Below are 15,976 nucleotides of genomic sequence, written 5' to 3'. Positions count from 1 at the left end.
GGACGATAGATGGCAGGAACAAAATCAACTCTTGGGTGTGTTGGTTGAGCACTTTACACACCAGCAGGACACTGCCTCCAGCCTATCATCTGTGGCCAGCACTCCAGCAGAAACATCTGAATCTTCTCAAACCATGAGAACAAGGAAATCCACTACAGTCACCTCAGCCCCCTCATCCAAGGAGCCTAAAAAGAAATAAATATTCTTATAGTTCACCATAAATCTTGTCCTCTGCTATTTACCATATAATTGTCATCCACATCCATGTGAGATGTGTTTTAGTACACTAATATTGTTAAAACATATAATAAGGCATGTGTGGAAATGGCCCAAAAGGTAATATTATCCTGTTTATGACATATTCTTGTACTATAACTCACATCTACAATAGTTGTTTCTGAAGGGTACATATAGTAATATTCACTTCTAAGATGTAAATAAATGTATCTCACATCCAATATAAATTGACACATTGGTATATATAGTAGTGATGTTACTGATAGAGTGGGTATTATCAGGTGTTTTAAGTCTGCAGGTGAGAGGTTCTGGTGTCCGTGATTGGTTTGACACAATTGCAAAGAGGCAGCCTTCAAGAAGGTCTTAGAAATTATCATATAAGCACCTAGGTTTTGCTTTCAACTAAGAATACCAAGAGAACAAAGCAAGTGTTATAATTAAATCTGAAAGTAGTTTGAAATAACATGCCCTATTTAAAAGAAGAAGGTTTTCTTTGGACTTGACTGTCCCTTTATATATTTTGGCATCAATGCCAAGCTGTGTTAGCATTAGAATAAATTACACTCCAGTGGGTTCTAAAGAGATGAAGGTAATACAATTTAAAGTAAATAAGCAAGTATATATCCACAATGTGATAAAGTACCTACAAGCTTAATCCATTTGATTATGTTGTGGCTTCAAACTATTTCAAATACACAAATAAACCTTAAAAAAGCAATATCATAGTATACTGTCCCTTTAACCTTGAGATGCTGCTTAAATGTATGTGTTTGTTAAGGCTTCCAGGGAGTTACGTTGCTTTTTTAGTCAGTGCAAGGGTTGCTGCGCCTGCAATTTGTGGCGAGATGAGAATGGAGTAGATTTTCTGAATTCTGCGCGCATAAGTCCTTGCGCTGTATATTGGATACCCAATTGCGCGTCTGTTCTATGTTAGTCTATGGCTAAAAAAAATACGGCCGAAGGGTGAAATATACGCGCGTAACTTGTATGCTACGCCGTATATGTAATACCAATATCGCGCAAAATTTGGCGTTGCGGGCGACGCTGCATATCGGATTGGGCCCCTGGTTTTCAAACCTGTCCTCCTCCAGATATCTGAACTGGAGCACAGGTGAAATAATCAGCTGGTTAGTAAACATGGTACTTTTTCCTGCTCTCATCCAAGGTAATCCAGAAAACCTAGCCTGTTGGGGAGGCCTGAGGCCAGGTTTGAAAACCAGTGTTCTAGAGTATTTTATAATTGAATATTAGTTTAACAGAAGACTTGTGTTTTTGAAGAACTTTAACTGAGTCACCTATACAGCCTTGCACATAACACTATGATGAGTAAAGAATTATTTTTAAAATACTGTTATCCATGAATATGCAGTAGATACAAGGATGTAAAAAACTGATATGTGTGTGTGTATATATACGGTATATATATATATATATATATATATATATATATATATATATATATATATATAGGTGTGTATGTGTTTGTGTATGTGTGTATATATATATATATATATATATATATATATAGGTGTGTATGTGTTTGTGTATGTGTATATATATATATATAGGTGTGTATGTGTTTGTGTATGTGTATATATATATATATATATAGGTGTGTATGTGTTTGTGTATGTGTATATATATATATATATATATATATATATATATATATATATATATATATATAGGTGTGTATGTGTTTGTGTATGTGTGTATATATATATATATATATATATATATATATATATATATATATAGGTGTGTATGTGTTTGTGTATGTGTATATATATATAGGTGTGTATGTGTTTGTGTATGTATATATATATATATATATATATATATATAGGTGTGTATGTGTTTGTGTATGTGTATATATATATATATATATATATATATATATATATATATATATATATATATATAGGTGTGTATGTGTTTGTGTATGTGTATATATATCAGGTGTGCATAATTATTAGGCAACTTCCTTTCCTTTGGCAAAATGGGTCAAAAGAAGGACTTGACAGGCTCAGAAAAGTCAAAAATAGTGAGATATCTTGCAGAGGGATGCAGCACTCTTAAAATTGCAAAGCTTCTGAAGCGTGATCATCGAACAATCAAGCGTTTCATTCAAAATAGTCCACAGGGTCGCAAGAAGCGTGTGGAAAAACCAAGGCGCAAAATAACTGCCCATGAACTGAGAAAAGTCAAGCGTGCAGCTGCCAAGATGCCACTTGCCACCAGTTTGGCCATATTTAAGAGCTGCAACATCACTGGAGTGCCCAAAAGCACAAGGTGTGCAATACTCAGAGACATGGCCAAGGTAAGAAAGGCTGAAAGACGACCACCACTGAACAAGACACATAAGCTGAAACGTCAAGACTGGGCCAAGAAATATCTGAAGACTGATTTTTCTAAGGTTTTATGGACTGATGAAATGAGAGTGAGTCTTGTTGGGCCAGATGGATGGGCCCGTGGCTGGATTGGTAAAGGGCAGAGAGCTCCAGTCCGACTCAGACGCCAGCAAGGTGGAGGTGGAGTACTGGTTTGGGCTGGTATCATCAAAGATGAGCTTGTGGGGCCTTTTCGGGTTGAGTATGGAGTCAAGCTCAACTCCCAGTCCTACTGCCAGTTTCTGGAAGACACCTTCTTCAAGCAGTGGTACAGGAAGAAGTCTGCATCCTTCAAGACAAACATGATTTTCATGCAGGACAATGCTCCATCACACGCGTCCAAGTACTCCACAGCGTGGCTGGCAAGAAAGGGTATAAAAGAAAAAAATCTAATGACATGGCCTCCTTGTTCACCTGATCTGAACCCCATTGAGAACCTGTGGTCCATAATAAAATGTGAGATTTACAAGGAGGGAAAACAGTACACCTCTCTGAACAGTGTCTGGGAGGCTGTGGTTGCTGCTGCACGCAATGTTGATGGTGAACAGATCAAAACACTGACAGAATCCATGGATGGCAGGCTTTTGAGTGTCCTTGCAAAGAAAGGTGGCTATATTGGTCACTGATTTCTTTTTGTTTTGTTTTTGAACGTCAGAAATGTATATTTGTGAATGTTGAGATGTTATATTGGTTTCACTGGTAAAAATAAATAATTGAAATGGGTATATATTTTTTTTTTGTTAAGTTGTCTAATAATTATGCACAGTAATAGTCACCTGCACACACAGATATCCCCCTAAAATAGCTATAACTAAAAACTACTTCCAAAACTATTCAGCTTTGATATTAATGAGTTTTTTGGGTTCATTGAGAACATGGTTGTTGTTCAATAATAAAATTAATCCTCAAAAATACAACTTGCCTAATAATTCTGCACTCCCTGTATATATATATATATATATATATATATATATATATATATATATATATATATATATATATATATATATATATATATATATAGGTGTGTATGTGTTTGTGTATGTGTATATATATATATATATATAGGTGTGTATGTGTATATATATATATATATATATATATATAGGTGTGTATGTGTTTGTGTATGTGTGTATATATATATATATATATATATATATATATATATAGGTGTGTATGTGTTTGTGTATCTGTATATATATATATATATATATATATATAGGTGTGTATGTGTGTATATATATATATATATATATAGGTGTGTATGTGTTTGTGTATGTGTATATATATATATATATATATATATATATATACATATACACGTCACACACACATACATACATATATACATTTATATATATATATACAGTATATATATATATATATATATATATATATATACTGTGTATATATATATATATATATATATATATATATATATATATATATATATATAAATGTATATATGTATGTATGTGTGTGTGACGTGTATATGTATATATATATATATATATATAAATAATTACCCTGTTATTTGTGCTCTGATTCAACATTTCAGCAATATCAATATTGTTGTTTTTTAACATATTTGACCCTTCATATTCTACAGATTGAAACTAGAATGGGTTTGTTCTTTATACATAACATTGTCTGCTACAAGAAAATGAAGGTCAAATGCCAGAACTGTGCTTAAATCAAATGCATTACTGTAGTACGCCCCCACATCACTGAAAAACTAGTATCAACACTGTTACCTTAAGTCATGTTGGTAGAAAAGCAAGGATTTATTTAAAAAGTGGGAACTGGGTTGTAGAGGAAAAGTGCACTATAAAATAGGGTATGAGAAACAGGAGTGCTGGGGTTGCAAGACTTTCCTCACTGATAAAATAGTTCAATGTAAATGCAAAGATAGTAAGCAATCTTGTGCAGAAAAATAAATAAAGTGACCATATGGTCGTTTTATATCATTTCTAATACTTACATGGTACCCTCAGAAAGATACTACAGTAATTAGAAAGGTAATATATGTTGTTTTAAATTAATATAGACTATTATTTGCATTTTTCGATTACACAAAAACAAACCAAAGACAAAGGCAGAGAAGATTGTGACTTACAGACGGGGTGAAATATTAACTCCTGATAATTTTATTTAAAAAAAAAATATTATTAAAAAATAATAATATATATACATGCACACACACAATGCTATTTGATTGATATGATTTCCTCCTATTGTTTTTTAATGGCTGTATGCATGTGCAGCAGTGTCATCAGCAATGTCCTCGGTTTGCATGAGAACACTTGTATATGACCATTGCAAGAAAATTAAATTCCCTTTCTATTTGACTTTAAAAGAAAAAAAAGAAATGATGCGTCAAGGGTCTATACTGCAACTCCTATCTCTTACAGTGATTCATTTTCAAGCACACTAACCCACATGCACACTAATTTATATTCCTGCCGCTATCACCTGTGCAGGGTACCTCGTCAGTGGGCATTCCACAAACTGCTTTTACATGGTCTACAGCAACTGCTTGATTTACTTATTTTATTATATCCTTTTTGTAATTCTGCTTGTCGCTTCCTAATTACAATGTTTTATACGTTTTGTGAGGTTACCGAGGAACATCGCTGTAAAAGCAAGATCTTATTTAAATTCATATAACCCTCATTTTATTTCTTTTGTGATTCAGACATAACATACAGTTTTAAAAATTTGCAAGAAGAACTTCGCAACTCGCTACGCCGTTTGCGCAACAGAAATCACTGTTTACTGTTTCTGATGCGCAAACAGTGTAGCGAGTTGCGCATACGCAGTTCTTCTTGCAGTCAGAGTTACAAGCATGGGAGCGTGCTGTCAATACTTTACATGGGGCGCATGGTGAGGCTCTGATAGGCTAAAACAACTGCCAGTCAAGGAAGCCAAAGAGAAATTTTGTGACAGCAGTTACCGGAGCCGAACAAAAACCTTAATTATTAAAGGTAGATTATCGTTTTTAATGCTAAAAGCAGATCGATATGCCAGTGAGCACAGGAGCTTTCAGTATATGTGACTTTATGCTGCAGAGTACAGTATACTATACATGTGCAAAATTATTTTAATGTTTGTATAGCATAGTACAGAAATAATAGTTTTTTAAGAATGTACCTTTTCCTTTTTTTAAAGGGACATGAAACCCAAAAATTGTCTTTCATGATTTAGGCAGAACATACAATTTCCAGTTTACTTCTGTTATCAAATTTGCTTCATTCTCTTGGTATCATTTGTTAAAGGAGCAGCAATGCACTGCTGGTTTCTAACTGAACACATGGGTGAAACAATGCCAATAGGTATATATATATGCAGCCACCGATTAGCAGATAGGACCTAGGTTCTTTACTGCTCCTGAGCTTACCAAGATAAACCTTATAGCAAAGGATAACAAGAGAAGGAAGCTAATTCAATATTAGAAGTACATTTGAAAGTTGTATGCTCTCTCTAAATCATGAATGTCTAATTATGATTTTACTGTCCCTTTAATGTTTAAATTTCTTTTGAATTCTAATTTTCTTCCTCTAGCATGGTCCCCTTGGGCCTGCTCTGTTGGCCACCTTTAGTAAAGATTTTCGGCTCAATTGCCACTTTCTCATTACAGAATGCAATATGTTGAGCAGCTTGGCACTTAACCACAGTGTTAATTCACACACTAGCGAGTATCTTCCCCTGCAGTCTCTCTGTTGTTCTGAATTCATACTTTTCCTCTTCACTGTCCATGTGTGACACTGTCAGTATAATTATCTGTCATCAGCCAGTACTGGCTGATGAGTTGTCAGGGAAACTATTGAAAAATAACAGTATGTCATGCTGCCCTGATCTGAAGAGAACATTTTTGCACTTTATCTTAAAGTTAGTGAAGGGACCCTGATAGATGCTTTAAAAAAAACTACAAAACAAGGATACTATTTGGTGGATGAGATGGAAATGTGTCACTTTACTTTATAGATTAACATCTCGCTAAATCTTAAGTACTGCTTGTGATTTGGATCTCAAATTTATTTTGTCAGGGTGCTGAGCTTTGCACATCAGTGATGAGCGCTATTAGATGTGATTGTCAGCCCTATAGGTAGCACTGACAACTCACAATGTGTGTCGCTTGCTTCTGGGATTTGCTCAGGACCAAAAGACAAGTAAATAATTAAAAGATGGCTTCTATCTAAAAATAAGTAAATAAATAAACACAAAAGGCATTATTTGTTAACTGAGAAGATTTGTTAGCTGAGATCATCATTAACTTCTTTATCATCTGGGCTAGATTACGAATAGAGCGCTAAATTATTGCGCTCCCGCAAACGGGCAAATTTAACCATTTGCGTGAGCGCAATAATTAACCAGCCATTACAAGTGGCTGTTTATTGCTACCGTGACCTAGATCTCTCATTAATTTTAATTTTTTATAAAAAAAAAATCTAGCTTTTTTTTTTTTTTTAATAAAAAAACAACTGCAATAAGAAGTTTGGGGCTTTAAAGTTGGTGGGCATGTTAATATGTGTGTGTATATATATATATATATACACAATATATATTTAAAAAAGATGCCGATCGATGCACAAGGTTCTGATTCCGTCTGTGACGGCATCAGAATGAGGCTTCGATAGGAGCCTATGAAAGCACGCTCTCGTGAGCACAATGCTTCCTAGCAATGCTGGTATTACAAAGTAGAGCGCTAATATAGTGCTCCACTTTTAATCTGGCCCTAAATATATTTTTTCATGATTCAGATAGAGCATGCAATTTTAAGCAACTTTCTAACTTACTACTATTATCGCGCTATTATCAGACCAGAGCGGGAGCGAGCTACATTGAGTTTAATGGCGCGATTAGGCCGGCTGTGAGTAGACAGCGTGCCCAGATGCGCTTAGAAAAAAAACAGACCCGCTCAGTAGAGCAAGGAGCGGCGTTCTGTAAAATTGTAAATTATAATAAAATATTGCAGCAATAGTTAGCACTAAGATAATGTTATAAAATTCTACACTATGTGCAGAATTATATAACATCATTTTTTAGGTTTACTGTCCCTTTAACCCTTGTATTGAACCGGACAGTCCAGTATTGTAGCAGGCTGTCCAGTAAAATCTTCACAAAAATACCAGACACTTAAATGTCCAGTTTCTCTTGTTAAGTGTATCCAGTCCACGGATCATCCATTACTTATGGGATATTAACTCCTCCCCAACAGGAAGTGCAAGAGGATTCACCCAGCAGAGCTGCTATATAGCTCCTCCCCTAACTGCCATTACCAGTCATTCTCTTGCACCCAACGAATAGATAGGATGTGTGAGAGGACTGTGGTGATTATACTTAGTTTCATACCTTCAATCAAAAGTTTGTTATTTTATAATAGCACCGGAGTGTGTTATTCCTTCTCTGGTAGAATTTGAAGAAGAATCTACCTGAGTTTTTCTATGATTTTAGCCGGAGTAGTTAAGATCATATTGCTGTTTCTCGGCCATCTGAGGAGAGGTAAACTTCAGATCAGGGGACAGCGGGCAGATTAATCTGCAAAGAGGTATGTAGCAGCTTATTATTTTCTGACAATGGAATTGATGAGAAAATTCTGCCATACCGATATAATGTAAACTCAGCCTTAAATGCAGTAGCAGCAACTGGTATCAGGCTGTCATGTATGTATATTTTACACTTCAGTATTCTGGGGAATGGCACTTCACTGGAATTATACTGTATGCATAAAACTTTATCCTAATTTGCAGGGACTAGCAACAGGCTTTTTAATAACACTCAATTTATTAATGTTAAACGTTTTTTGCTGGCATGTAAAATCGTTTAATTTTCTGAGGTACTGGGTGAAAAAATGTTTTGGGCACTATTTTTTTCCACTTGGCAGTCGTTTTATTTAATTTATGACAGTTTACTGATCTCTCTCACTGTTATGTGTGAGGGGGAGGGACCTTTTTTGGTGCTTTTGCTACGCATCAAAAAATTCAGTCAGAAGTTTATTGTCTTCCCTGCATGATCCGGTTCATCTCTACAGAACTCAGGGGTCTTCAAAACTTGTTTTGAGGGAGGTAATCACTCACAGCAGAGCTGTGAGATTGTAGTTGACTGTGATAAAAAAAAAAAAAAAAAACGTTTATTTCTGTATTTTTTTTTTTTTTTTTTTCTGCTATCAGGGTTACTTATCCTTTGCTAATGGGAGCAATCCTTTGCTAAAATTGTGTTTTTTACAAAGATTTGATGCTATAACTTTTCAGTTTATTAATTTTCAACTGTCATAACTTTTTCTGTGCTTCTTATAGGCACAGTACGTTTTCATATTATAGTAAATTACTTGAAAAGTATTTCCAATTTGCTAGTTTATTTGCTAGTGTGTTAAACATGTCTGATTCAGAGGAAGATATCTGTGCTATATGTGCTAAAGCCAAAGTGGAGCCCAATAGAAATTTATGTACTAACTGTATTGATGCTACTTTAAATAAAAGTCAATCTGTACAAATTGAACATATTTCACCAAACAACGAGGGGAGAGTTATGCCGACTAACTCGCCTCACGTGTCAGTACCTGCATCTCCCGCTCGGGAGGTGCGTGATATTGTAGCGCCGAGTACATCTGGGCGGCCATTACAAATCACATTACAGGATATGGCTACTGTTATGACTGAAGTTTTGGCTAAATTACCAGAACTAAGAGGTAAGCGTGATCACTCTGGGGTGAGAACAGAGTGCGCTGATAATATTAGGGCCATGTCAGACACTGCGTCACAATTTGCAGAACATGAGGACGGAGAGCTTCATTCTGCGGGTGACGGTTCTGATCCAAACAAACTGGATTCAGATATTTCAAATTTTAAATTTAAGCTGGAAAACCTCCGTGTATTACTAGGGGAGGTGTTAGCGGCTTTGAATGATTGTAACACAGTTGCAATACCAGAGAAAATGTGTAGGTTGGATAAATATTTTGCGGTACCGGCGAGTACTGACGTTTTTCCTATACCTAAGAGACTTACTGAAATTGTTACTAAGGAGTGGGATAGACCCGGTGTGCCGTTCTCACCCCCTCCGATATTTAGAAAGATGTTTCCAATAGACGCCACCACACGGGACTTATGGCAAACGGTCCCTAAGGTGGAGGGAGCAGTTTCTACTTTAGCTAAGCGTACCACTATCCCGGTGGAGGATAGCTGTGCCTTTTCAGATCCAATGGATAAAAAGTTAGAGGGTTACCTTAAGAAAATGTTTGTTCAACAAGGTTTTATATTGCAACCTCTTGCATGCATTGCGCCTGTCACGGCTGCAGCAGCATTTTGGTTTGAGTCTCTGGAAGAGACACTTGAATCAGCTCCATTAGATGAGATTACACACAAGCTTAAAGCCCTTAAGTTAGCTAACTCATTTATTTCAGATGCCGTAGTACATTTAACTAAACTTACGGCTAAGAATTCCGGATTCGCCATTCAGGCACGCAGAGCACTGTGGCTAAAATCCTGGTCAGCTGACGTTACTTCTAAATCTAAATTGCTTAATATACCTTTCAAAGGGCAGACCTTATTCGGGCCCGGGTTGAAAGAAATTATCGCTGACATTACAGGAGGTAAAGGCCATGCCCTGCCTCAAGACAGAGCCAAACCTAAGGCTAGACAGTCTAATTTTCGTTCCATTCGTAATTTCAAAGCAGGAGCAGCATCAACTTCCTCTGCACCAAAACAGGAAGGAGCTGTTGCTCGCTACAGACAAGGCTGGAGACCTAACCAGTCCTGGAACAAGGGCAAGCAGGCCAGGAAACCTGCTGCTGCCCCTAAGACAGCATGAATCGAGGGCCCCCGATCCGGGAACGGATCTAGTGGGGGGCAGACTTTCTCTCTTCGCCCAGGCTTGGGCAAGAGATGTCCAGGATCCCTGGGCGTTAGAGATCATATCTCAGGGATACCTTCTAGACTTCAAATTCTCTCCCCCAAGAGGGAGATTTCATCTGTCAAGGTTGTCAACAAACCAAATAAAGAAAGAGGCGTTTCTACGCTTCGTACAAGATCTTTTATTAATGGGAGTGATCCATCCGGTTCCGCGGTCGGAACAAGGACAAGGGTTTTACTCAAATCTGTTTGTGGTTCCCAAAAAAGAGGGAACTTTCAGGCCAATCTTGGATTTAAAGATCCTAAACAAATTCCTAAGAGTTCCATCGTTCAAAATGGAAACTATTCGGACAATTTTACCCATGATCCAAAAGGGTCAGTACATGACCACAGTGGATTTAAAGGATGCTTACCTTCACATACCGATTCACAAAGATCATTACCGGTATCTAAGGTTTGCCTTTCTAGACAGGCATTACCAGTTTGTAGCTCTTCCATTCGGATTGGCTACGGCTCCGAGAATCTTCACAAAGGTTCTGTGTGCTCTTCTGGCGGTACTAAGACCGCGAGGAATTGCGGTAGCTCCGTACCTAGACCAGAAATTCTCTTCTATGGTGGCTTTCTCGGCCACATCTGTCCAGGGGGATGCCATTCAGCAGGCCGGACTGGACAATTGTAACAACAGACGCCAGCCTACTAGGTTGGGGCGCTATCTGGAATTCTCTGAAGGCTCAGGGACAATGGAATCAGGAGGAGAGTCTCCTACCAATAAACATTCTGGAATTGAGAGAAGTTCTCAATGCCCTTCTGGCTTGGCCCCAGTTAAAAACTCGGGGGTTCATCAGGTTTCAGTCGGACAACATCACGACTGTAGCTTACATCAACCATCAGGGAGGGACAAGAAGCTCCCTAGCAATGATGGAAGTATCAAAGATAATTCGCTGGGCAGAGTCTCACTCTTGCCACCTGTCAGCAATCCACATCCCGGGAGTGGAGAACTGGGAGGCGGATTTCTTAAGTTGTCAGACTTTTCATCCGGGGGAGTGGGAACTTCATCCGGAGGTCTTTGCCCAAATACTTCGACGTTGGGGCAAACCAGAGATAGATCTCATGGCGTCTCGACAGAACGCCAAGCTTCCTCGTTACGGGTCCAGATCCAGGGATCCGGGAGCGGTTCTGATAGATGCTTTGACAGCACCTTGGACCTTCGGGATGGCTTATGTGTTTCCACCCTTCCCGATGCTTCCTCGATTGATTGCCAGAATCAAACAGGAGAGAGCATCAGTGATTCTAATAGCGCCTGCATGGCCACGCAGGACTTGGTATGCAGATCTAGTGGACATGTCATCCTGTCCACCTTGGTCGCTACCTCTGAAACAGGACCTTCTGATCCAGGGTCCCTTCAAACATCAAAATCTAATTTCTCTGAAGCTGACTGCTTGGAAATTGAACGCTTGATTTTATCAAAACGTGGTTTTTCTGAGTCAGTTATTGATACCTTAATACAGGCTAGGAAGTCTGTTACCAGAAAGATTTACCATAAGATATGGAGCAAATACTTATATTGGTGCGAATCCAAGAGTTACTCATGGAGTAAGGTTAGGATTCCGAGGATATTGTCTTTTCTACAAGAAGGTTTAGAAAAGGGTTTATCCGCTAGTTCCTTAAAGGGACAGATTTCAGCTCTGTCCATTCTTTTACACAAACGTCTGTCAGAAGTTCCGGACGTTCAAGCTTTTTGTCAGGCTTTAGCTAGGATCAAGCCTGTGTTTAAAACTGTTGCTCCACCATGGAGTTTGAACTTAGTTCTTAATGTTTTACAGGGGGTTCCGTTTGAACCCCTTCATTCCATTGATATCAAGTTGTTATCTTGGAAAGTTCTGTTTTTAATGGCGATTTCCTCGGCTCGAAGAGTCTCTGAGTTATCTGCCTTACATTGTGATTCTCCTTATCTGATTTTTCATTCAGACAAGGTAGTTCTGCGTACTAAACCTGGGTTCCTACCTAAGGTGGTCACTAACAGGAATATCAATCAAGAGATTGTGGTTACATCTTTGTGTCCTAATCCTTCTTCGAAAAAGGAACGTCTGCTACACAATCTAGATGTAGTCCGTGCCCTGAAATTTTATTTACAGGCAACTAAGGATTTTCGACAAACGTCTTCCCTGTTTGTCGTTTATTCTGGTCAGAGGAGAGGTCAAAAAGCTTCGGCTACCTCTCTCTCCTTTTGGCTTCGTAGCATAATGCGGTTAGCCTATGAGACTGCTGGACAGCAGCCTCCTGAAAGAATTACAGCACATTCTACTAGAGCTGTGGCTTCCACTTGGGCCTTTAAGAATGAGGCTTCTGTTGAACAGATTTGCAAGGCTGCAACTTGGTCTTCTCTTCATACTTTTTACAAATTTTACAAATTTGACACTTTTGCTTCTTCGGAGGCTGTTTTTGGGAGAAAGGTTCTTCAGGCAGTGGTTCCTTCCGTATAAAGAGCCTGCCTGTCCTTCCCGTCATCCGTGTACTTTAGCTTTGGTATTGGTATCCCATAAGTAATGGATGATCCGTGGACTGGATACACTTAACAAGAGAAAACATAATTTATGCTTACCTGATAAATTTATTTCTCTTGTAGTGTATCCAGTCCACGGCCCGCCCTGTCACTTTAAGGCAGGTAATTTTTCCATTAAACTACAGTCACCACTGTACCCTATGGTTTTCCTTTCTCTGCATGTTTTCGGTCGAATGACTGGTAATGGCAGTTAGGGGAGGAGCTATATAGCAGCTCTGCTGGGTGAATCCTCTTGCACTTCCTGTTGGGGAGGAGTTAATATCCCATAAGTAATGGATGATCCGTGGACTGGATACACTACAAGAGAAATAAATTTATCAGGTAAGCATAAATTATGTTTTTTTAGAGTCTTTGACTGTTAGCATGTAAAGGGTCTCTTATGCCACAATGCAAACATAGGGCACATAAAGTGAGGGTCAGGCAAGGGGATCAAATCACTACTGTTTTCATGTATTACTAGCATTCAAAGAAGTAAAATTATTGATTTGAATGTTACTGGAAATACAATGAATGCTCATTTGTGAAAAATATACAAGGTGGGATCCAGAGTGTGGGCTTTTTCAGGGGCATTATGTGACCCCACCTTCCACTGTTACCAACAGATTGTCTAGTATTTTTGTGGAGAACAGCTGGCAACCATACACGTGATGACACCTTATCATCCCGGGGGGCTGCTTTAAAGGCTAATCTCAGCCCCCTGTGCGCTTACCAGGAACTACAAGGTAGCCAAGTGGCCCTGCATCGCCGGGAAGTCACAAAGCCCCAGAAACCAGGAAGTGCACCGTAACTGTAAAGGGACATAAAATCCAAACTTTGTCTTCCATAGATCAGATAGAGCATACAATTTTAAACAACTTTCCAATTTACTTATGTTATAAAATGTTTCTTTTGGTATCCTTTGTTGAAAAGCATACCTAGGTAGGCTTAGGTGGGAGCTAGCTGCAAATTGGTGACTGCACATATATGCCTTTTGCCATTGGGTTAACAATGTTTTCTGTTAGCTCCTAGTAGTGCATTGCTGCTCCTTCAATAAAGGATATCAAGATAATGAAGTAAATTGGAAAGTTGTTTACAAATGTATGCGCTATCTGAATCATGAAAGAAAGTTTCATGTCCCTTTAAAAGAGCTGGTTATGTTTAAGTGTTTAAACCCCCTCAATCTCAGCTCCCGTAAGTCCTAGAGTAAGTCCTAGAGTCCTAGAGACCCCATAAAGTTATTTGCCTGCTCTTTCAAACAGTGTTTGCCTTGGGGATGTAAAGTTCAAGTCAAATTTAAAAAACGAAATAAACATAATATATTAACTCTCAGTGGTGCATTGCTGCTCCTGAGGCTACCTAGGTATGCTTTTTAGCAAAACATACCAAGAGAAGTAAAATTAATAATAGAAGTAAATTGCAAGGTATCTTAAAATTGCCTGCTCTGTCTGAGCCACGAAAACGTAAAGGGTCATGAAACCCAAAATGTTTCTTTCATGATTCTGATAGAGAATACAATTTTTAACAACTTTCCGATTTACTTCTATTATTTAATTTGCTTTCTTCTCTTGTTATCCTTTGCTGAAAGGTTTATCTATGAAAGATTAGGAGTAGCAAAGAACCTAGGTTCTAGTTGATGATTGGTGGATGCATATATATACAGATTATCATTGGCTCACCCATGTGTTCAGTCAGCAACCAGAAGTGCATTGCTGCTCATTCAACAAAGCATACCAAGCGAACGGAGAAAAATTGTTAATGGGGGTAAATTAGAAAGTTGCTTAAAATTTCCTGCTCTATCTGAATCATGAAAGAAAAAATGTGGGTTTCATATCCCTTTAATTTTGACTTTTAGTGTTGTCAAATGTAAAATTTAGGGACAAATGACATTATCTAATTTATCATTTCATGCTGGTCTTTAATTTGTTTTTGGTTTAACAATTGGTGTGGCAAACAGCAAATATTTTGCACAATGTCCTCATTTCTAATGACAAACTGTCATATTGTTTTGTTAATAAACTGCCCCTTTCTTTCTTGTTTGCAGCATCAGCCATTATGTTATTGTGATGTATATGAGCATCTTCTTGATGTTGCTGAGCGAATTGGCTCAGTTTCTCACTACAAAGAAAATTGATGTCTGGAGGAAAAAGAAGCCTCATGCAACATGAAAGTCAAGATAAATCTGCGTCTCTGTGTACAAACGAACAATTTTGTCTCAAAAGATATAACAAATCAATGACAATTTGTGTTTAATATTGCAGTTGTGGTCTCACCTTTTCCAGGCTCATTGGAGAAATTCAGCATTTATGGAATTATTCTGACATGAGAGTGGCAGAGTGCTGGGGTTGAATGGTTTAAATTGCATATGTGTAGCTCATACATTTTGCATGAAAGACAAAGTAGCTGTATCTGAATTGGGTATACATTGCTGAATAACTTTTTTCCTTTTTGAAAGACTGTAAACTTTAGATTGGTGCTTTATATCAGGTTATGAGAACATAATCTGATTAGGAGATTATATTTGGGAGTATATATATATTTTTTATTAGGCGCTTATATGTTATTTTTTGCTATATCAGGTACTGTGGGATATGAAAAACAAACATTTTCTTTTGTGATTCAGATAGAGCATACAATTTAAAAAAAACCCTCTAATTTACATGTACTATCAAATTTACTTTGTTATTTTTAAAGTGAAAGTTGTACAAACGCTAGGATTGACTTTTGAAACAAATAAAGGGGACTTTCATGCATGAAGTATAAGATACTTCATGTAGAAAGCTACATTTAACCGATCGCCGTTCTTAGCTGTTACTGTAGCCCACGGCTAAAAAAAATTTTTTGTTAAGAGGTGACGTTTTCACCTCGTAGTCAATAGCCGTGTGGTAAATCCGGCTTGACGCTCATGGGAGCTGGATTTACTGCACGGCTATTGGCTAAGAGGTGAAAACGTCACCTCTTAG

General features: G+C 37.7%; 1 protein-coding gene across 1 annotated transcript in view; it reads left to right on the top strand.

Annotated features, from left to right (window-relative positions):
* Positions 1 to 15,749, top strand: part of PIGN (phosphatidylinositol glycan anchor biosynthesis class N) — a 1,169,967-nt gene extending 1,154,218 nt beyond the window's left edge. The window contains exon 29 of the mRNA XM_053714623.1: positions 15,058 to 15,749. Within this exon, the coding sequence (XP_053570598.1) occupies positions 15,058 to 15,181 (124 nt within the window). The 3' untranslated portion in view covers positions 15,182 to 15,749. The remainder of the gene's footprint in view (positions 1 to 15,057) is intronic.
* The last annotated feature ends 227 nt before the right edge of the window (positions 15,750 to 15,976 follow it).

Source organism: Bombina bombina, chromosome 5, assembly GCF_027579735.1.
Source record: "Bombina bombina isolate aBomBom1 chromosome 5, aBomBom1.pri, whole genome shotgun sequence".
Taxonomy (NCBI): Eukaryota; Metazoa; Chordata; class Amphibia; order Anura; family Bombinatoridae; genus Bombina; species Bombina bombina.
The sequence above is the reverse complement of the archived record's forward strand: the minus strand, read 5'-3'. Positions and strand labels throughout refer to the sequence as shown.